Here is a 21,619-nt window from a genome sequence, read left to right on the forward strand (position 1 = left end):
AGGAATTAATGTTGTCAGGATTCAAACTCTACCTCCAAATACTTCAGAGACTTGAATGGGAAGATTTTCACCACAGACTGAAGTCTCACTTCTGGCAGGTTGATGAGCTGCATTATACAAAATAAATAAATACATCAGATGCACATGTTGTAAACAGGAAAACAAACAAGACTATAGGTGATACATATGTAAGTGATAGTGACCTGTATTTACACCAGAGACTTTTTCAAGGTACAAATGCTGTAGGTAACGGGAGACCACCTGACCCAATTTTGAATCTCCTAGCCCACCTTGAGAGAAACAGTCTTCTGCAGGACATCAAACAGGAACTGCAACTGTAGCAGGAAGGCTGTGTCAGCAGGATGGGAAGGCAGTGCCAGGAAGCCTCGCTGCTGGCTCCTAGACAGCAAGTGCTGTTCAAACAACCTGGTGAGCTGCTGCAAACTGGCTGCCAGCAAGGACAGTGTGCTGCTGCCATCCAGCACCAGGTCACCTGGAGGATGACAGAAACAACTCATATGTGTCTAAGAAATGTTGCAGCTAATTTAAATCCACAGCAAGTTTTTACAATTTTGTTATAACAAGTATGACCTTGTATTACGAGATCAAGTGTCGTCTAACGCGCCTTATTCTTTATTCTATCTTTGGATCCCATTAGCTTCCACAAAAGGTCATTTTTCTGGGGTCCACACAAAAACAGTAACATTAAAAACAGACCACCTTACTACTAATTTGGCTGAGATGTACGGGATGACATGTAGCCCTGATACACTCGGCATTACACTGTCTCCCAAACCGCTGCGGTATTTAACAACACTTGTGGTATACAGTAGTGTAAGAGCACAAGCAACATACCATCATTTCGGAGGAGTGTGGCCAATCTGTATACAAGGGAAGACTGACCAGAATGAGATACATCCATCCTGTAACGTTTCAAACAAAGCAAAATGTTAGCACGACTATATACTGTACCAGCAGAAATAAACAGCGCCTCTTAGCAGCTGTTGTATAACCTTTCCTTAAAAAAGAGAACTTGCAGTTTCAGTTGTTCCTTAAGCTTTCAGTAACACTGTAACTGAGAATACATCTGCAAACTCACGACGCAACTCTATCAAAACAAACATTTTGTTGATGTGACATTGTACTTTGATTTCAGTTTCCCTTTACAGGAACACTGGCTAATATTAGCATTCAAAACGTAACGACAAGCTGCCGCAGCTATAACGTTTCCGCAGTTAATGTAGCTAAGCTAAAACGACACATCTCGATAATGACAGCCAAAAATAGAGATTTAACATCAGGTTCTTACTTCAAGAGGTCAGTAAAAAAAACATGTTAAGCTTTGCAGATAAACAGAAACGAAGATCATGTAGTAGCGTTTTGATATACTAATGCAGCACACAGTGATGTTGACATTTTTTGTGTCACATGACGAGACGCCTACGGTGGCCCTGATATACCATAAATGATGTTCAATCCAGAAAACACGCTGCCTCTGCACGTCCCATAATGCAATAATTAGTTTTTAATTAATTTTTGCCCCATTGGTGCCTATAATTAGAGCTTAATTCCTCGTAACAAAGAAAGGGCCATTTTTAGACCATATGTTTTCCTCACCAAAACTGCTTGATAAGTATTGTCTCATATTATATTGGCAGCTATAATATTCAAATAAAGTTCATTCTTTAAAATTAGATTCACCCCCAAACCACACTAAATTAGTACATTTTTATGCTGTTTCTTTATTGTGGGTTGATAAAACTGCAGCTGGCCACTGGGTGGTGCACTCTAGCAAAGAGCACGGAACATATACACACACATCCATGATTGCAAGTGAAAAAGATTCTTAATTCATCCAACCTTTTATATCTTGGAAAAGCTAGAAGGGTGTTATGCATTAGTAGTTTACATATACATTTTTACTATGTCTCCAGTCAAAGCAAATGGTCCATATTTCATCCATAAAACCTAACAATGTGTCACATCTTTCATGTTCAGACCCTTTAAAGGGCAATATTAAAGCTTTTGTGCTTTGCAATTTTTAATACCCAAGCAGAAAAGTATACAATTCATTGTGGCTGAGGTTTTAATAAATGTCAGCTGTCAAATTGATCAGCTCACACCACACGCCTGCTGGCAGATATTGGTCAAACTCTAACCTAGTCATGACACCAATAATAAAGGCAAAGCTGCACATTTGCTTGGCCATGGAGTGAGTGTGATTTAGGGTCACTTTGCATGGCTGCAGAAAATAATTTCTGAATAAAGCAGATTAAACAGTTTTGATTGGTGCTACATGTACAAAAACTCAGCTATCATGCAAAACAGCCCACAGGCCAACTTGTAATAAAATGTCAGACTTCATGTTCATTTGATGTTGCAACAAACAAGTCAGCAGCAATAGAAAGAAGATTTTAAGATTTTCAGGGGACACCATGAAAGATACATCTCTTAAATGTTATTGCTAAGATGGTGGCGATCCCAACATTGTTATAGGTAAAACAGTAGCCTTTCAGTGTCAGTATACCTCTGACACTTAGCATATTGCTAGGCTGAGAGCTTTAATGTCTGGACTCTATAACTGTAAACCTGCACATTTACTCACCACTTCAGGTGAGCAGTTTTCGCAGGTCTTATCTTGTTTCATTTGGGAATACTGTAACTCTATGGCTCCATAAGAGATTCTTTGCAAAGATTTGCATGAGCAAATAAAGCAAAAATTTTCCTAATTTACACATCACTTGTTGCTAGACAGCAAACAGACTAACACGTGGGACAGACACACAAAACACACTCCGACTTGTGACTTGTTATGCATAGATTTCCATGTAAGGATTTATGTACTGTAATTTGGTAAACATTTCCATTCAGTAAGATGTTGCATGTTGCACTCATGCACTGTTGGTTAACTGTGCATGCGGGAAAACTAGCACTAACATTGACACCTACACTTCCTCTGTGCTGGACTTTATTAACACTACCATTGACAGTCTCACAACCCAGAAACAGGTCACCACGTACCCAAATCAGAAGCCATGGATGAACAAGAAGGTGCAGCTCCTGCTGACTCTGTCTTCAGATCTGGTGATGCACGGGCCTACAGCTTATCCAGGGCAAACCTGAGAAGGGGCATCAAGAAGGCCAAGCACCACTACAAGTTAAAGGTCGAGGAACACTTTACAAACTCCGACCCATGATCTATGTGGAAGGGCATCTGTGTCATTAGTGACTACAAGCCCGGCAAATCCACCCCAACAACCACAGATGTTTCCTTCCTCAATGAGCTAAATGACTTCTATGCTTGCTTCAACCGAGACAACAAGTTCACTTGATACTCACTCACCTCCACTGACATGTATGCTGCTCTGAGCCGGATCAGCATACGCAAAGCTGCTGGCCCTGACGGCATCCCTGGACGTGTGCTCAGGGCATGTGCAGGACAGCTTGTTGGCATCTCTACAGACATTTTTAACCTGTCCCTCGCCCAAACAGTTGTGCCGACATGCTTCAAAACCACCTCCATTGTGACCAGTGCTGAAACATTTCACCCTGGCATGCCTGAATGACTACCGCCCTATAGCACTCTCACCCATTGTCATGAAGTGCTTCGAGCGCCTGGTCCTGGCATGACTAATGACCTGTCTTCCATCCACACTCGACCCCCACCAATTTGCCTACCACAGGAATAGGAGCATGGAGGACGCAGTCTCCATAGCACTGCACAACAACAACAACACTTATGCAAGAATGATGTTCGTGGAGCTCAGCATTTAACATGGTCATCCCCTCCAAGTTAACCATCAAACTTGGTGACCTGGGCATCAGCACCTCCCTTTGCAACTGGATTCTGGACTTTCTGACCAACAGGCCTCAGCATGTTAGGTCAGACAACACCTGCTCCTCCACCATTATCCTCAACACCAGCATACCACTGGGCTGTGTGCTGAGCCCATTCCTCTACTCCCTTTTCACCCATGACTGCAGGCCTGTGCACGGCTCCAACACCATCATCAAGTTAGCAGACAACACCACGGTGATCAGTCTTATCAGCAACAATGATAAGTCAGCCTACAGGGAGGACGTACAGCACCTGGCTGTGTGGTGCGCTGACAATAACCTGCTCCTTAACACCGACAAGACCAAGAAGCTCACTGTGGACTACAGGAGGGGGAAAGTAGGCACATACGACCCCATCCATATTAATGGGATGGTTGTTGAACGTGTCTCCAGCCTCAAATTCCTGGGGACCAACATCTCAGAGGTTCTGTCCTGGATCACCAACACCCGCAGCTTGATTAAGAAGGCCCACCAGACCACCTCTTCTTCCTGAGGGCACTGAAGAAGAACCACCTGTCTTCAGCCATCCTGGTGAACTTCTACCGCTGCGCCATAGAGAGCATCCTGACCATCTGTATCACAGTCTGGTATGGAAACTGCTCTGTGTCCGACCACAAGGCACTGCAGCGGGTGGTGGAAACTGCCCAGCGTATCACAGGGACTCCACTTCCAGCCTTGACGGTGTCCACAGGGAACGCTGTCTCTGACGTGCTCGCAGCATTCTCGAGGACTCCTCTCACCCTGCTCACAAACTGTTTGACCTCCTGCCCCCTGGGAGATGCTTCAGGAGCCTCGGGACCAAAACCAGTAGACTCAGGAACAGCTTCTTCCCCACAGCTGTCTCCTTACTGAACTCCGTCCCCCGTTGACCCCCCACTGCCTTCCTCTATACCACTTCACACACCTCACCCCTTCTCATCTCTCCTCCCAGGACTAATGCAATACACTTCTGTTACCTGTAAAACTGAAGTGATCTGGTAATTTGCACATACTCTACTCACAGAATACTGCTCTGTACTCATTTGCATACTGTTCATATGCAGATACTGTATATTTATCTTTATCTTTGCACTATTTACATCCATTGAACTGTTCACTAATGTAACTTATCTTTTTATTCTGCACCGTTTCATTCCATTTTATCCCATTGCACTAGTGTTCTATAAGCTTAATGTACCTGTCCGTTACTTGTAATTTGAATCCATAGTATTACACTCAAATAACAGTTTTAAAGTTAGTTATCACTGACCTTGCATGTGTGTGACACATGATCATTAAAATCTCAAATTCCTCAGAAATGTGTTATGTTCTGAATGTAACTTCATTTCATACAGGCCTACTATACAGATGATAAATACTTTTCCAGCCCATGCCACTACTTGTTGCTTCTATTTATCCAATCAATTGTGCAAGCAAAGTGAGACTTAATTGACTTATCAAAGCCAAACACTAAAAAGTGCATTAATCCATTATCATAGCCTGAAAAATGAACAACAGAATATCTTTAGGGACTTGTTTCAGTTTATAAGAAGCAAGCATAGAACCAAAATTGCTCCTTAGAACACAAGGTAAAGTGGATTTCTAGGACACTACAGTATTTAGACCATTCTGCCTTTTAAGAAGGCTGTTGTCACAGTTGTCTTCCCGCTGGCCTGCTGTGAGGCTTTGCTGTTACCAGCTCAAAATTAGCTGGGTAATGTGCAGCATTACAAACATGAATAGCCTTGTAAGTCGTTTATGTCACCACTAGATTGATTAGGACTAAAATATATGGCCCATTCTGAGAGGTTATTTTGGACTGAACATTTTACAGCAACATTTTACTTGAGCAATGTGTTTCCATTTAGATATTTAGTTGTTTATTCATTTATAGTCACTCGCTTAGTGTTAACAGTGGTTTCCCTCCTGCGTGAATTATATTACATGATCTCTGACTTTGCTAAAACAGTCACTGTTAATTATTTATAAGTAGTATATGAACATTTATATCAATATGATGTAGTTGTACACAGACTTAAGGTCATTTTTAATTGTTTATTCATGTATTTGTCAGTAACTCTAATTCATCATGAAGCATTCATAACTGCTGCCTAAACAGAAAATGAATGTTCGATAACATAATAGAAGCCATCATATATAACAATATGCCATTAATTCTTCTTTAAATCATTGTGCACATGTTACAAATGCTTCACAAGATGGAAAATAATTGTCACACTTAACACATCTCAGAAAATTAGGTGCTTATATAATGAATGCAAAATAGAGATTAAAATACGGTGTTATAATATGGTTACAAGGCTGTGCAGAGTTTTGGGGGCTTATTTTACTGTAATAAGGAGATGATTTCTTGCAAAGAAGACTCTGTTTATACTCGCTGAGGTACATGTACTGTATGTGTCCTCAGTCCATCAGTGATCCTGTACCTTCCTCTATCAATGTGGAGTTTATCCAGAGTTTGTATTTTCTTAACAGTTCCACGGGGAGGAATTTAAGTAAGTGACCTTGGTGGAGATTACTTTGCACACATGGGCAGATACTGTGGCCTGTCAGGCCAATTGGCTAGTGGCTATGCCAGACACAAATCCTCACCCCCAGGCTTGTATTCAATCCATGGTTTCATAAAATGACATACAAGGTTCTATGTGCAAACAGCTCTCTGGTCATTCCCCTGACTCATGCTCCAAGACAAGACAGCTTCAAGTGTGCCCTTTTTCCCACCCTCTCTGCCCCTAAGGTGAGCTAGGATGCCGACCTTGAATAAAGCCAAATAGTAATAAAGGGGCACCCACACAACTAAATAATCTGCATCTATATCTGCAGAATAAAATTACACATGGGAGTTCTATTCCTCGGCCCTTGGATAAACAGAGTAGTCCACCACACTAGACAGGGTTAATAGGAGCTTGTTTGGTGGACAAGCACAACACCTCAACGCTGGAGGCCTGCTGCTATAAACGTGCATAGTGCACTCCGCCAGGAGAGTTGGTAGCTGCTGGTGATTTTTTTGTTGACTGTCAGTGGACATATCAGCCACAGTTAATTTCTGTGCTTGATTATCTTATCTGATTATGATGCGGTGATGAAGATGGCGGTGTTGTTGGTGGACTGCTGTCTTAAATACTTTGCCAAAAATGCTAGAGTCAGAAATCATGTAGGAGATCACATCAAGACCCAGTGAGATGAGAGCCCTCCATCTGATAGATAGACAGACTCCAAAAACAGTTCATATCAACCAAATTTTGAGGATATTATAAAATAATACATAAGGACAACAAGTTCAAGTCTGATCTAGTCCATTATTTGTGTGACTGTCCCCTATGAGGGAACACTGGGCCAGTGCTACAAATTCAGGCAATGTAAACTTTTAAGGAAATTATTCTGGCCTATATAAGCCAAATAAAATAATATATAATGAGCAAAATAGCACTATCCCCTTTGAATATTCTTTGTAATTTCTGCCAGAAATCCTAAATTAACACCCAAATGTGGCCCTGAGAGCAAACCTGGGAATTCGTAGGACCCAGCAGACCTCCCAGCCCCGGCTTCACCTGTTTGCATGCACATTTTTTCACCATTTTTTCACTTGGGATTTTCTTTCGTAGCCCCGTGATAATGATCAAAAACCACATGCCTATAACAATGCTGTCGTACGTTACCTGCAGTTTGCTGATCCTCTTCGCGGCTGTCGCCGGTGCCTCCCTGGCCGAGATGGTGTTTCGCTGCCCGGGCTGCACCGCGGAGCGCCAGGCGCTGTGCCCAAAGCTCACCGAGACTTGCGCGGAGATTGTGCGCGAACCGGGCTGCGGGTGCTGCCCCGTGTGCGCCCGGCAAGAGGGTGAGATGTGCGGCGTTTACACCCCGAGGTGCTCCACCGATCTACGATGCTACCCGACACCCGACTCGGAGCTTCCCCTGCAGCAACTGATGCAGGGACAGGGGCAGTGTCGGCGCAAAGTGGACACCACTGAGACGACCACTTACAGCCAGGAGAACCGGGAGCAAACCAGCGGTCAGTCAGTTTAATGGAACCTGCTCTTCTTCTATCAAATTTTAATGACGCTGTCTAGACTGCAGCTTGAGGGATAGTGTAGAAATACTGCATTGCCAAGTAAGGCTCAGCCCAAATAGAGGGACTGTTACTCAATAGTGGAGTTCTAGTGACAATTGTGCGCTTTATTGCATAATATTCCGAAGGGACTGTTATGATATTACCTATAGCTTTGCTTTTATGTCTACAGTGCTTCTTTTTAAAGTTTGCTGTGTGAATCTCAGCCCTTTTGGAGCCATTTTAAAGCCGTTAGTATATTGCTCTTGTCTTTGACGGGACATTTGAGTTGTAAAATGTCTTACCTTTTACTGTAGAGAAGACATGATTTATATTTCCATAAGGTATTCTTACACCCATGTCAAGGTATGTGTTTAATAGACCCGCTTAAAGCGTTGTAAACCATCCTGGTGTGCATGGGGAGAGAGAAACAAAAGGACCAAGTTAACCACAGCAGTGCTCCAAACAGTTGGCCCTTCAGTCTTTCCCATCATCCCTTCAAAAATATGCCTGTAAAACAGAGAACAAGGTAGTGGCCTGCAAAATCCCCATAAGTTGTACTCAGTGGGATGGACACAGAAAACATCTTAGTATTGTTGTTGACATTTCCACAGGGGAGTGGAGAGAAAGAAACAGAGAGACAGCGGGAGGAATGCTGCATTGATTGGAAAAGTGGACTTTAGTTTTTGACCAGACTATGAACTGCTAGTGACAGTTACTGGGTTGTCTACCTGGAAAATGTACTGGATGTATGTACAGGATGAGGACAGTGTCATGCAGACTGGACACAGCAGGACTTTGGTTTGTTTTTAAACAAAGACAAGTCACAGAGAAGCAGAAAAGTAGAGCACCTCATTAAATGGCAAACTTTGAGGGAGCAACTGCGCACAGGCAAGGAGTGTCCTGTAGGGCCGGTCGGGATGATTTCTACTTATTTCCAAACCTGAGCTTTGTCAGTTTACCTCCAGACTGACACGTTTATTTTGGCACTAAACCCTGGAATATAGAGAAACTACTGCTGACAGCATTGAGAGTAAGACTGTTCCCTGTAAGGACTGTCTAGCACACAGACAAAAGGTCAAAATGCTTGACAACACATTTTGCCTAAAATGTAATAATCAACTATGTCAATGCCTTAATTCCACATTTATAGGATGTATAGCAACCTTTGGTTGGAAATGTTTATTTTTATAGCCCCATCCAGAAAATAACAGACAACTAATACATATGAAGTGCTGAGTTATAAAACAAGACAGCAAACTACATGGACACATCATGTAAAGGTTTGCTTTGCAAGAAGGCAGTTTGTTAGATATTGCAGATTTTTTGTTAGATGTGGAGTTGGATGTGTTTAAAAAGACTAAAAGCTTAGAAATTGGCTCTAAAGGCAGAATGCAGAATTTTGGATAAAAGCCTTGCTGCTGCAGATAGAAGCAAACAGAAAGAGAAGTAGTGTTGCAGTGGAGTTTGCAAATTTCTTAAGATCAAGAGATGAAAGAAAAAGATAGTTTTCATTAAAGTGGGGCTGAACAAGTCGCAAAAACTTCTTCTTCTTGAGTCAAAACTTCGATTCAATTCAAAATGTACTCACATAATACCGAATCAAAAATGTGTTGCCCATTTACTCATGTCCCATTTGTACTCTTCAGTTTTTGTAATGAGGCATTATGAACTTACTGTTGGTGTTACAGATGATTACAGTCAGTCTCCTGCTTTCATCTGGTCCCGTTTGAGGCTACACAAAATTGATTTCCTGTAATAAATTCTTGTAAGATGCAGAGGGAAAAAAGGGAAGCAATGAAATCCCTGATAGGAATCAGCTCACAGGGGTTGTTGGAAGACTGAGAGCGAACATTAACATTCTGGCTACTGTCTATTGCATCTCTTTTGTTGAAGAAATGAATCTGTAAATTAGATTAAAAAAGGGGCTGTTTATAAAACAATAACCAAATGGTTGTGTTCAGCTGAGCTTGGGGAGCAGTGACTCTTGGACACATTTGACACCCTGGGTAGAGAACCATGGATGAGACACTACAGCTGCTTTATTTGGATATTTATAAACCCCAAGAGTCTTAAGTTCTGTTTTTCTATTTTATTTTAATCCAATCCTTTATCATTAAAAAAATGAAACCTCTAACAAGGAAAGTACACTATATCTTGCTAGAGTTGATATTTATACAGGTTTTATAGAACAAAAATTGATCTGATCTGGATTATCCAGAGTAGTTCTAACAGCAGCAGTAAAATCCCTCTAAACTCCTGGAACCCAGCTACAAACAGCAGAGAGGTTAAAGGTCAGACTTCCATATAGTATTTTAAAGCTCTCTCAGTACACCTTGAAGGTTACATTGCTGATGACATTGATTTTATCTGGAGCTGCAGAGCTGGGCTTGCAGATGGGAGCTCTTACTGTGACTATCCTAATTCAGCAAATAGTCGGTGATATTTCAGTGGTGCCCAGGCAGGCTTCGCATGAGACCACGCAGACATGTGGATCCACCAGCTGAACACTGGCAATGAAAACATGAAAATATGAAACTGGTTAAGTTGAATAAAACCAAAACCAAATCTTGTGCACTCTTATTTCCCCCCTGTGCCTTAAGCACATTTGTTTGTTTATGCATGCTGCATGATTGTCTGCATGTGTTACACTGCAGGCAACTGCAGTGAGAATTGAACGTGTGTTTTCAGTGATATAGCCTGAAAAAAATCACATTTACAATCCTGTCACTAAGTAGTTTTGAACTAATTATGTTCCAGAAGTAACTGATGAACACAGAGAACATTCTCAAACATCAGACCAAATTAAGGGCAACATAGTGGCACAGTATGTCCTGTGAAGCCCACTCTATTTTGAGTTTTTAATATTTGTATCAGACATTTGCACTCTGCCATGGCATTTCTTTTTGTAAGTGCTTTTTTTTTTAAAACATGCAACTTAAAATCTACAATTTTTACAAGGTAATGAGTATCTTGGGATGGTTTCAGCAGAAATTTTGATAGCTGAAAAGTCTCCTTATTCAGAACTTACACCCACAAGTTTCCCACTACCCCCTCTGTTTATGTACAGTATCACTGGATATTCTGTTCCCACAGAAATCTGGACCCAAATAAAGTTTCCTCTCATCAAATCAGATGCATTTAGTTGTTTTGACTGGGACCATACCGTATAGTGTATGATCTTGAAAGGGAAGCTGATTAATGAAGCGCATACTTACTGTAGCTGCTGAAATGTCACCTGAATGACAAAAAAACGATACAAAGGCAATGGTGCCCATTCTTTGGCATGAGATCCCATGAATGGGCGTTAATCCTCAATTCAACCTTTTGCTTTAGACTTAATGTTGCCCAAACATATCCAGAGTCAGTTTTACATGTTCAAAGTGTAATGTTGATGGTTTTGGCATAAACCTGAAAGAGTTTTTTTTTTTCTATCAGTGCTGTTATAAAAGCTGTTACAGAGAGGAAGATGAAGTGGAAAAACCTCCTGTGCCATCTGGCTGCTGAAATAACATTGTTAGCTAACAAGAGCATTCCTTTGTACCTGTGGGGGCGTCCAGACGGAGCCCATAGGACTGAAATAACTCCTCAATAATCCTCTCCGCACACACTCCAAAAACAAGGGCATTTGTGCCATCTTCCCCCCCGGGCGTCAACTTCATGTGTACCCATGCCAAGAATCTCCTCGTGCCTATTGAGATCAAAAATATCTTCCCACCCTCCTTTCTGGTCAAGGGGGATATAAGACAATGCAAACACTGTCTGAAATGTTCCTGACCCAGGAGGGATGTTGCAGGGAAGAGGGACAGTTTCTGAACGAGTTTCAATATTTTTAAATGATGAGATTAAAAAAGTAAAAGCTCCTATATTATGTGATGTTTCTATAATTTTCATTATCAGTTTCAATAAGACATCTTGAAATAACAATGGACATTTTTAAGTTAATACTATATTTCCTTGATATATTTTTGTATAAAGTATGCCAAATACATTTCAATAAGAAGAGATCAAATGAATGAGAATAACTTAATTTATTGTGTTGAGCAACAGAGTGAATTTGTTTTGGCAATTAGACTCCTGTGATGTGACGCATATATTCATTAGGCCCACATGAAGACAAAAGATCTAATGATCCCTTGGAGTCTAGATGCTGGTGATGGTTTGGAGTAATTCAGTTTGATGTATGTGTGTAATGCCAAATCATCTAAGTTATCTCGAGGCATAATAAGGTCTAGACCCGACAGTGTTATAGAGAGAAAACCAACAAATCCCCCTTGAGCAGGCACTTGGTCAGATAAGATGGCATGAGGACAGAAGGTGGAAGAACATTTGACAGAGTGGGGAAGCAGATGGCAGAGAAAAAGTGGCCTGAAATTAACAGCCCACGTCAATCCACTGTGGACAAGTGGAATGTGAGGGAAGAGATCTTTCTTACTGAACTTTCGTCCAAGCTTCACATATAAAACATACAATATTTGAGTATACTGTAGATATACGTTAACCTCTGAAACCTTTTTTTTTTTTTTTTACCTGTCCAAAAATGTGTGGTTGCAGTTTTTCAGTTCTCCCTTGTCTTCCCACTAACAATGGAACTGAGGAAGGTGTGGGTTGAAGCAAGCAATGCTCAGGTTCTCTAGAAACTCCATGCTCACTCACCCACATCCTTGGGCATGGTAGTACAAAAGAAAACTCAGGGAATCATACAAGTCATAGGATTCATTATGGCAATCCCTTCTAACCAGAGTTCTTTTCCAACCTAGTGCCTTTTCTTATGTTGTTGTCACCTGCATCATCATCATCATCATCAGATAAAAACCCTGGAATATCAGTTTTAATGTTACTTTTCTAACTAGATAGTAGGAGAAATAGTCTGTAGTTTGAAGATATCTCATGCAAAAACATTTAAAAACCTCTGTGAGTGGGCATCACCTTAAAACATGGATGTTGGACATTTTGGAGCCATCGAAGGACACATCATTGTTGTAATAAGATGGTGGCTAAAATCCAGGTTCTTAATCTCCAAGAGCTTTTGAAGTTTCTGTCCACCCACATCCCTCATATCCCTGCCCAAGCTGTTCAGACTGATTGTCAGTGTAATGCCCTACATGTTTGATGTGTTCCAGCTTGTCTCAGTTCATGTCCTAGTTTAGGTCCTGTACAATCACCTTAGATTTCACCCAGCAGTGTTGATAGAGAGCGAGATGCCTTGCCTACGTGCCAGAGCCTGTCCAAAACCTGCTTTTAGATGACCGTAGTTGGCCAGAAAGCCTGGAAGGTAAACATAGCTGCACTCTGCACATGCACTTTGAGTTTGTGTTTGTAATCCCACTAGGCCTTGTAATGGGTGAAAGACAGCAGCTACTCTAGGTGGTGCCTTCATTAATGTCTTAAGTGGCATATTACCCTTAAAGCTGTGGTAAGAAGTGAACTGGGAAAAATAGAATGTCTGTGTGCAGTTTGAGTACCTTTGTGCAAATCTATATTGACTATTGACAGATGGCTTTAGGTTATCTTAGCTGAGTTACTACAGGAGATGTCTATAGAATTAAGTCACATCTTAGATTAAGATTGTCATACAAATGTCTGCAAAGACATAAGAGATAAATCACACATCATACATATTCATGATGTTATTTCCTTTTTAGAAGATAAAAGTATGGAATTTTATGGATGGTCCAATGCACTTCCTGAATAGGGACAATTTATAACACACTGTAATGCATCAACAACTCTCGTTAAAAATTTCTAACAATGCACAGGGTTGTATAGCAATGGAATGCAAATCAGTTTTTTTCTTGCATAACCCCACCTGAAACAAAACAGGTTGTTAGCTTTAAAGTCGTTCCTTTTTCTATCATTCCATTCTCCACAAGTCTGCTATTCGCTCAGCTGACCTGAATCAGACATGACACTCCTGACCTTCGTACCATCTGAGAATTTGACATTGAGAAAGAAAGCCTCTTGGACCATTGTGTGAGGATTAACTCAAGCAGTAGAGTGAACAGTAGGCCTGCTGCTCTGTTGATACTGCTGATCCCCAGCCCACCACTGTGGAAAGACTTGTACTGCAAAGGCCTAGTACCCCCTGAAAGGGGAGTCCTGACCCTCTGCGTTTGTGTATGCATGTGCACCTTCAAGACAGTAGATTGCTGGTTTCACTACTTATAAATAGTCCCTTCATGTGAATGTCTCTGTGCATCCAGACTCTGTGTTGGAGTGAACGTCTCAGGTTTCCTTAGAAGAAAGGGAGTGATGGTAATATTGAACTTGGATAGTGTGGGGCTTATGTAAGACAGCAAAATAAAAGGCACCCCACCTCCCAGTATTCCTGAGTGTGTTGTGTGTTTATCTGTGCATCATGCGTGCATGCACACACACATGAGAGCACACACCTGATTTCAGTTGACTTTTGCCTCTTTTGTGAAGAAACTCAGTCTTCAAAGACCAGCCAAAGAGTGCATGGTGGAGCGTCACAGGGGAAGCTGAAGTCCAACAACACCAGATCTCTCCAATGGCAAAAGACGCCAGCACCTTGTTATTGCTTCTTTTGGAATTTCCTTTCTCCCATTTTCTCTTAGGCCTTTTGTTAATCATATTCTTCAACCGGATGTCAAATTTACCTCTTGCAGAGTGCAGAGAGTGCCTCTGAAGTCCACCACCAGTAACACACTCACTTTTATTCTCTTTCCTATGAACACCTTTCAACAAGTCTGCACGCTACAGCTAGACCCTTACATAATTTTGAAGTAATCACTCACTGCCCAACTATTTGACCTTGCCTACTGCCTGTGCTAATATCCCTTCTTTTCTTCAGGTGTCAAGTGAAGTATTGCAGAGGTGAAATTTGAGCTTTTTTGTGATCATGTTGCTTCTCAGGAATTTGTATAATTACATTTTTTTCACATCTACAATAAGCTGGTTTGGAGCGACACTCCTCCACTCCTGCCTTGACAGCCCTCAACTCCAAAATATGCTCTGTTGTCAGAAACAGCATGTTGGGTTGGACCTGATGGCCTCTCATATTGTTTGCTCCATCTGTTTGAATAGAGTTTTTTTTTAGGTTGTTGTTTAACAAGACTCTGAGGAGAGAGGGGATGGTCAAAGCCAATGAAAAGTGCCTGGAGGAACTCAGTGGATGACCATAGGGTTTTATGATATGGCCAGAAACAGTGCATGCAGTGTTTGTTGTTTCTTAAGAGCAGTGGAAAGTTTGCTACATGACTGTAGCTAAATGTTTTGTTCTATAAGTGTTTTTCCCATAGACCATGGACAACTGACCTTCTTCTCTTTATTGTTGTACAGGAATGGAAGTCATCTTGACTTTGCTGATGCAATTTTGGCTGTCACGATACTGGGTGTCACATTATAACATCCTTTTAATGTATACTAGCTCTTCTTGGATCCACTCAGATAGTAGATATTTTAGCCACTACTTGACACGGCAAACTGGGACTCAGTCTCATTGGGGTCCTGGGTCAAGTTTTGATTTGGAGTGTATCTTTGTGAGATCATTCATTGAGGATCTCTGTTTTAGGTTGAATTTGTCCTGTATTCTTCAAGACCAGAGATATGAGAACCTTAAATGCCTGTTGAGATCAATTTTTTATTTATCAACACTATCATCTTCTCAGGATTTCATTAGTTGCCACAAAGAAACCATGGAAACCTGACTATGGATAAAATTCAGCAGTGGCCAACATTTCTAAGCTCACAAGCTTGTTAACAGAGCTGCACAATTCTGTGAGAAAGGAAGGTGACTCAGTGATTGTGCTGATGCATTTCAGAGAGTTTGGACACTTCATAGCTTCCACCCCAACATTTTCTGTAGTAAAACAGTTGTTGCAAAACTGCCACAAACAAAATAAACATACCCACACAAATATGAACCTTAATCTAAAAAACATTGGGGGGTAGAAACATTAGAAAGCAGCACATGGGTGTAAAGGTTGTGCTGTGTGGAAGCCTTAAATTGTGCCAAAATAAAAAAACAATCATGCAGCTGAAAGAGTTGACCTCATTTGCCAGCTTTTAGATCCTGGTGGGCTCAGGTAAACTAGATCAGATGACAGCCTTCCTCAAGTTGGCAGTTCACCTTCTTGATCCAATCACTAAACACAGTGGGAAGAACAAAAAATACAGAACATTCTATTCTTTCCATTCTGTTTCCCTCCCAAACCTTCTCTTGTTCCCCTCCTTTTCCCCATGCATGCAGCAAAAATAAAAAGCAAATAAATACAAAGGGGGAAGTTTATTAAATTGCATAAAAATGTTCACAGCCACCACAAAATACCTAAAAAAGAAACTTTTATTTTCACTTTGCATTTTCATCATATTTATGAAATAACACTTACAGCATGCTATAAGTATGATCAGAAGAGAAAGGACTTCTCAATATTGTGTGACAATTCTTGCATTTTTCTCTGTAGTCTGTCAAAAAGCAGCAAAAGCTGTCATTTTACTTTCCTCAAGGAGCTCAGGCTGCAGGGTCAGGGTCACCTCTGCAGCTGGTAGACGCCCGTCTAGTCATTTCCAAAAACAGGAGACTAGCTCACACTTTATCACTCTGAAAAATGATCTGTGCAGTTTGGAGCTTATTGTGCCTCACTCTCAGCCCCTAAAATGCCCAATCCATTAGCAAAATCATGGCAAGTAGGCAGGAGGGTGCACAAAGAGGGCATCATGAAAATTCACAGGTTGAATGCATTTAAATGTCCATCATAGTGAGCAAGATGTTAAAATTATGTACTATCTAATTTTTTGACCCTGTAACACATTCTTGTTGGCAGAACTTTGTTTATAGTGTAATCTAAGTCAGAATAGTTTGGCAATACTGTAGAAATGTAGGATCCTTTTATTTAGATTTGATGTGGTGTCTCCACATCTGCAGGTGAGACTGTGGAGTCACTGCCTGAGCTCGGTGTGAGTGAGGTCCCGGCCATACGGAAGCCCACGAAAGAAGCCACCTGGCTGGGACCCAAGGAGAGCGCCGTCCGCCAGCACAGACAGGAGATGAAGGCCAAGATGAAGACCAACAAGGTGGAAGAGGTCAAACCTACTTGGCACAGACAGGTGAGACATAGCCGACCTTTTGTCCTATAGGGGAACTTGGAAAGAGCTTTTAAAACCAGGAGGAAAGTTACTAATGATTATGCTGAAGAAAAATCAGTTGGTTTGAATAATTATTTGTCAGACAGGTTTCATATATAGAGCTGGATTGTGTAAAGAAGACGCAGCTCCACAGGCTACTGAGGAATGGAAAAGAAGAGTGCAGTGTCGCCTCCCTCTGGTGCAAGAGCTGATGATGATTTGAAGCACAGTTAATGCTTAAAAGTGTGATAGTCATTTCAAATGCTAAAAAGGAAATATAGAAAAGACTAAATAAGCATTTTAAGAAAAGTGAAACTGGTAAGGCACAGATAAAAAAAATGGTCCCACTTCATTTTTCTTTCAGTCAAACTCTCCCACCATCTGCCACCATTTATTGTAATCAAAAGGCAGATACTTCCTGACCCTAAATACATCTGCTCTCCCTCCCAGAGACAGGACTCACAAGTGAACTCTGGGTCTTTCTGACCAAAATCATAGTATTTCCCATCTGCCATTAAGATGATTTAAAGGTCATCATTCTACTAGAAACTTTGTGAGAGCCTCAACAAGAGATTTGGCTGCAGTAAACTGTGAGGCAACCTGAGGTTATTGGTAGGAATAATTATTCATTACTAGCAAAAACTATGATTCATGTGCTCATTATAGAAGGCCCCTGAACTTTATCATGTGTTAGTCTGTTTGTGTGCAGAATGTGCATTTTACAGTATGTTCCCTGTCAAACATGTGCTGATTGCCTTGCCATCACATAGTGTTGATGAATCTTGGAAGAGTCTTTTATTGTGTGGATGGATGTTACTAAATGTCTGGACATCTTTAAAATTAGATTTTTAGAAAAAAAAGTTATGTAAAAGATCAGATGCTGGAGGCCAACTGCATTTGACCCATCTGTCACTGAAACCTGATGTTCCTGACACATCCAAATGCTGCTATAGGGGTCTGTAAACATGACTATTGTTGTTTTTGTTGTTTTCAAGACTCAGTGTCAGCAGGAGCTCGACCAAGTCCTGGAGCGGATATCCAAGATGCCCTTCAGAGATAACCGAGGTCCCCTTGAAGACCTGTATGCACTGCACATACCCAACTGTGACAAGAGGGGGCAGTATAACCTCAAACAGGTGATTCCAGACAATTTGGTAAACAGGGTGGTAAGCAGAGGGTCTTTCCACTTGAGGTGGGTAAAGCACCACTGTCACCAGTTTAAGGAAAAATCTGTTATAATTCCAAGTAAAAAAAAAGCAAAAACAGATGTTTTCCCCTTTAATGCCAATGTTCTCAGACTGTCGACTGAAAGAGAATTTGTTTTGTCCTTAATACATCATTTATAATGGGGAAAAATCGTTTGTTTACCATTTATTTTTGAGAAAACTATTACTCACTCTTATTTTAAAGATATCTATTTAAATAATGTGCTTATGGAAAATAAATGGGATAAAACCGAAAAATGTGGACTGCAAAATCTCTAGACATATTTGCTGTATATTTTCACACAGACATTACATTCATATGCACACGTAGGCCAGATCTATCTAAAATGATAGCAAACATCCAGAAATAAACTAAACTGGAGCCATTTGTGTTTCAGTGCAAGATGTCTCTCCATGGTCAGAGAGGTGAGTGCTGGTGCGTCAACCCTCACACGGGTCGAGCTATCCCATCAGCCCCCACTGTGAGGGGCGATCCCAACTGCAGCCAGTATCTCACAGAACTGGAACTGGAGCTCCCTGACATGGGCCAGATATAGTGTGGTATAAAACATTTAAAAAAAAAACTGTAAGGGAACAAAGAACATTTGAGTAAGCTATATATTATCTTTCTGCGGGTACGTGTTCATTTGATGATGCTGACATTTGAAATCTTATCCACCAAAAAGAACTAAATGATAGGATTCATCTTGCTGCGCAGCATGTGACTGCAGATAATTTGTAGGGGGAGCAGTAAAGATAAGACTCATTTTTCTCATAGAATATCAGTAGACCTCAGCTGGAGTGTCAGTGACTTCACTCACATTTGCTCTGTTATCATTGTTCTGTACTCTATATGTTTAAAAATGAAAAGCTTTCAACATATTTGGTGCTTTTAGGTGTGTTTTGGTGTCCTAGCTCGCAGAGTATTGTTATGCCTCATGTTATGCTGTAGGCTTCATATACACCTAGCTTTTAATCACAGTATTAAAGATGAAATGTAGTACATGCAGTAGGAAGGACATGGCTTTAGAGTGCCTAGTGATTAACATATGATGCTATTAAAATAATAATAAATTCAGTTTGTGCCTGTGTTTCTATTTGAAGACAACTGAACTCCCTGCAGGTGTGCTGTGGTTGTATTGCCTTGGTGTTCTGACTTACTCTCATCTCACTCTGCATCGAGTGTTACCATTTACCAACTTTAGACCTAGATATTTCCCATAGATGTTGTTGGAGACCAAAACAAAGCTAAAAGAAGACTGGACTTATATTTGTGAGGTGGACACAGATGAGTACAAGGAATGTGTTTACACATCAATGACAAAAGCATTTTTGTGAGTACAGGAGCTTTATTTAAATAGTAATTTGTCATTACAAAATAATGAGTACATCAATTACATGCCTTATAAATATTCCACCATAATGTTCACATTAAACAAACTGTCACTGTGTTGCCTTTACATGAGTGCTAGAATCAATAAATTGAGAGAGGTGGTGAGCCACAGTTAAAGCTCTTCTAATATCACAATATAATCATTAGGCATAAGTCATGTCTGAGCTAAGAGTCATTAACAGAACATTAAGATTATATTTTAAAAAAGGATCTTAAGCAAATTATGAACTATTGAACAAAAATATTGATCCTCTTATAATCTGCATCAGCCACCAACTGAACACCATAAAAACAAAAAAATCTCAGACCACACCTGAACTTGAACTTGTTTTCCTCTTGAGTTCTGGAGCATGCCCCATTCAACAACACAATAGATCCGCATGCAAATAAGAATTCAAAGTGGCATGGGGCAGAAGGCACTTGAATTTACATACAGACCCAGCAACCTTGCTCTTCGCAGGATGAACCCAAATAGAGCAAGTCACTGTTGGCCAACAGATTTGCCTGTGTGATGGCAGTAAGGACCCGACATGTGGAAAAATACACAATGTAGGGCCTTTGCATCCGATTTGTGTGCACGCTGTGAAGGGAAACACATGGCACCGTGCTTGTCGGACAGTAGCTTGGGTTGACTGGGGTAGTTAGAATTTAAACTATACAGTAGTTTTTTGAAGAAGACATATAAGGCCATGGCACATACTGTACTGTGCAGTGTACACACACACACAGGGACACACTCAGGAGCATGCATAAAAAGCAGAACCATACAAGGCTTATCTGACAGTGGCAAAATAATAGCTAAGGACAGTTTTGGCCAAGTGCACTGTGGAGATGTAGTTTTAGACTAGATCTAATTGAGATGAACAAAATAACCATCTCCCACTGGCAATCACATCCACATGATTCACAGGCTACTGTTTAATGCAGACTTTGAGTTTTAGGCAAACATTTTTATTTCTTGGCTCCAGGCAAAATAAAAATACAATTAAATTCAATTACCAGTTTATCCCTATAAAATGGCATATTTTGCTGTTACATGCATATTTTTGTAAGGATTAAACAAACAACATAACATAGTGGGTTTTACAAGTGTCACTTGGCAGATTTTGTTCCATTAGCTGTTCCCCCTTTTTTATTTTTAAGCTAAGCTAAACTAATTAGATACTGGCTTTAGCTTCATCTTTAACCCACTGATATGAGAGTTGTATCAATCTTTTCATCTAAATAGCAGCAACAAGGCAAATAAGCTTGTTTTCTAAAATGTCATTTTAGGTTGCCTTCTCTTTAGGTGGGCTTGGTGTGTTCATCAAATTAACCTCCCAGCTGCACAGGAAAAGGAATGCATGTTTTAAAAGTCAGCCAAGCATCATGAAATGTGTCCAAACAGCTCATGCTGCCTGGACTGACCCAAATAAACTCACCTTTACAGTCATTAGGAATTGCCTGCCTGCCTGTCAGGAGGGCCTCCTGAAACCTCTTGTCTAAGGGGAGGAGCTTCCTGAGACAGAGGGCTACCTGTCACATGTATAGTCATTCTTTATTAGCTGTTAAGTCTACTGCTTTGGCTCCAACAATGTGCTGAGTCTATGCTCAGCACAAAATGATAGCTATCATGCTGACATGTCTCCTGTACACTCCTGAGTTAGTTTTCCCATCTGTTGATGATATAATATAATGTAGTTTCCTACAGGAATCTTCTAGAGGCTATCTCTACTTTTCCTACTTGGCGAAGTAGCCTGTATAGGGTGACAGCAGGTTGAGGGCAGGATTAAATGAAACAAGTTATTATTTCACATGTGAAAAATGCATCTTGGTGTACATCAGGATGTCAGTCACATGATCAACAATTGGTAAACACTGCTAATTTAGACTAGAACTCACTTTTTGATGATGCCTGCTATTGTCCTTGTCTTTTTTGTACAAATACAGATTTTATCCACATTTAAATTATGTCTTGTCTCAGAATTTGTTTGAGTAAATTTACTGGTATTTAACTTGCCACTAAGGCTCACTACACAACATGTAATCAATAGCATATTCTCTGTTGTC

The 21,619-nt window shown here is 40.8% G+C and overlaps 2 protein-coding genes across 6 annotated transcripts in view; one reads left to right on the forward strand and one right to left on the reverse strand.

Annotated features, from left to right (window-relative positions):
* stk11ip (serine/threonine kinase 11 interacting protein) overlaps positions 1 to 7,545 on the reverse strand; it is a 35,673-nt gene extending 28,128 nt beyond the window's left edge. For 3 of the 5 annotated variants that reach the window (XM_020615257.1, XM_020615256.1, XM_020615252.1), the window contains exons 1-4: positions 1,310 to 1,453; positions 856 to 923; positions 291 to 493; positions 33 to 107 (exon numbers count right to left, since the gene is read on the reverse strand). In XM_020615257.1, coding sequence (XP_020470913.1) covers positions 33 to 107; positions 291 to 493; positions 856 to 922 — 345 coding nt within the window. In that variant the 5' untranslated portion in view covers position 923; positions 1,310 to 1,453. Of the gene's footprint in view, positions 1 to 32; positions 108 to 290; positions 494 to 855; positions 924 to 1,037; positions 1,173 to 1,309; positions 1,454 to 7,496 lie in introns of those variants that run through there. The other 2 variants (XM_020615254.1, XM_020615255.1) reach the window with 2 other exon arrangements.
* On the forward strand, positions 7,371 to 19,245 carry igfbp2a (insulin-like growth factor binding protein 2a). Its single transcript, XM_020615259.1, has 4 exons — positions 7,371 to 7,849; positions 16,773 to 16,954; positions 17,968 to 18,108; positions 18,576 to 19,245. Exons 1-4 carry the CDS (start codon positions 7,453 to 7,455, stop codon positions 18,732 to 18,734), a joined length of 879 nt encoding a protein of 292 aa, XP_020470915.1. The 5' UTR covers positions 7,371 to 7,452; the 3' UTR covers positions 18,735 to 19,245.
* The last annotated feature ends 2,374 nt before the right edge of the window (positions 19,246 to 21,619 follow it).

This window comes from Monopterus albus, unplaced genomic scaffold (assembly GCF_001952655.1).
Source record: "Monopterus albus unplaced genomic scaffold, M_albus_1.0 scaffold161.1, whole genome shotgun sequence".
NCBI lineage: Eukaryota > Metazoa > Chordata > Actinopteri > Synbranchiformes > Synbranchidae > Monopterus > Monopterus albus.

Coding starts and splice junctions, on each gene's coding strand:
- igfbp2a (XM_020615259.1), top strand. CDS start 7,453: ATGATCAAAAACCACATGCCTATAACAATGCTGTCGTACGTTACCTGC. Junction 7,850..16,772: donor GAACCGGGAGCAAACCAGCG/GTCAGTCAGTTT, acceptor CCACATCTGCAG/GTGAGACTGTGGAGTCACTG. Junction 18,109..18,575: donor GGCAGTATAACCTCAAACAG/GTGATTCCAGAC, acceptor TTTGTGTTTCAG/TGCAAGATGTCTCTCCATGG.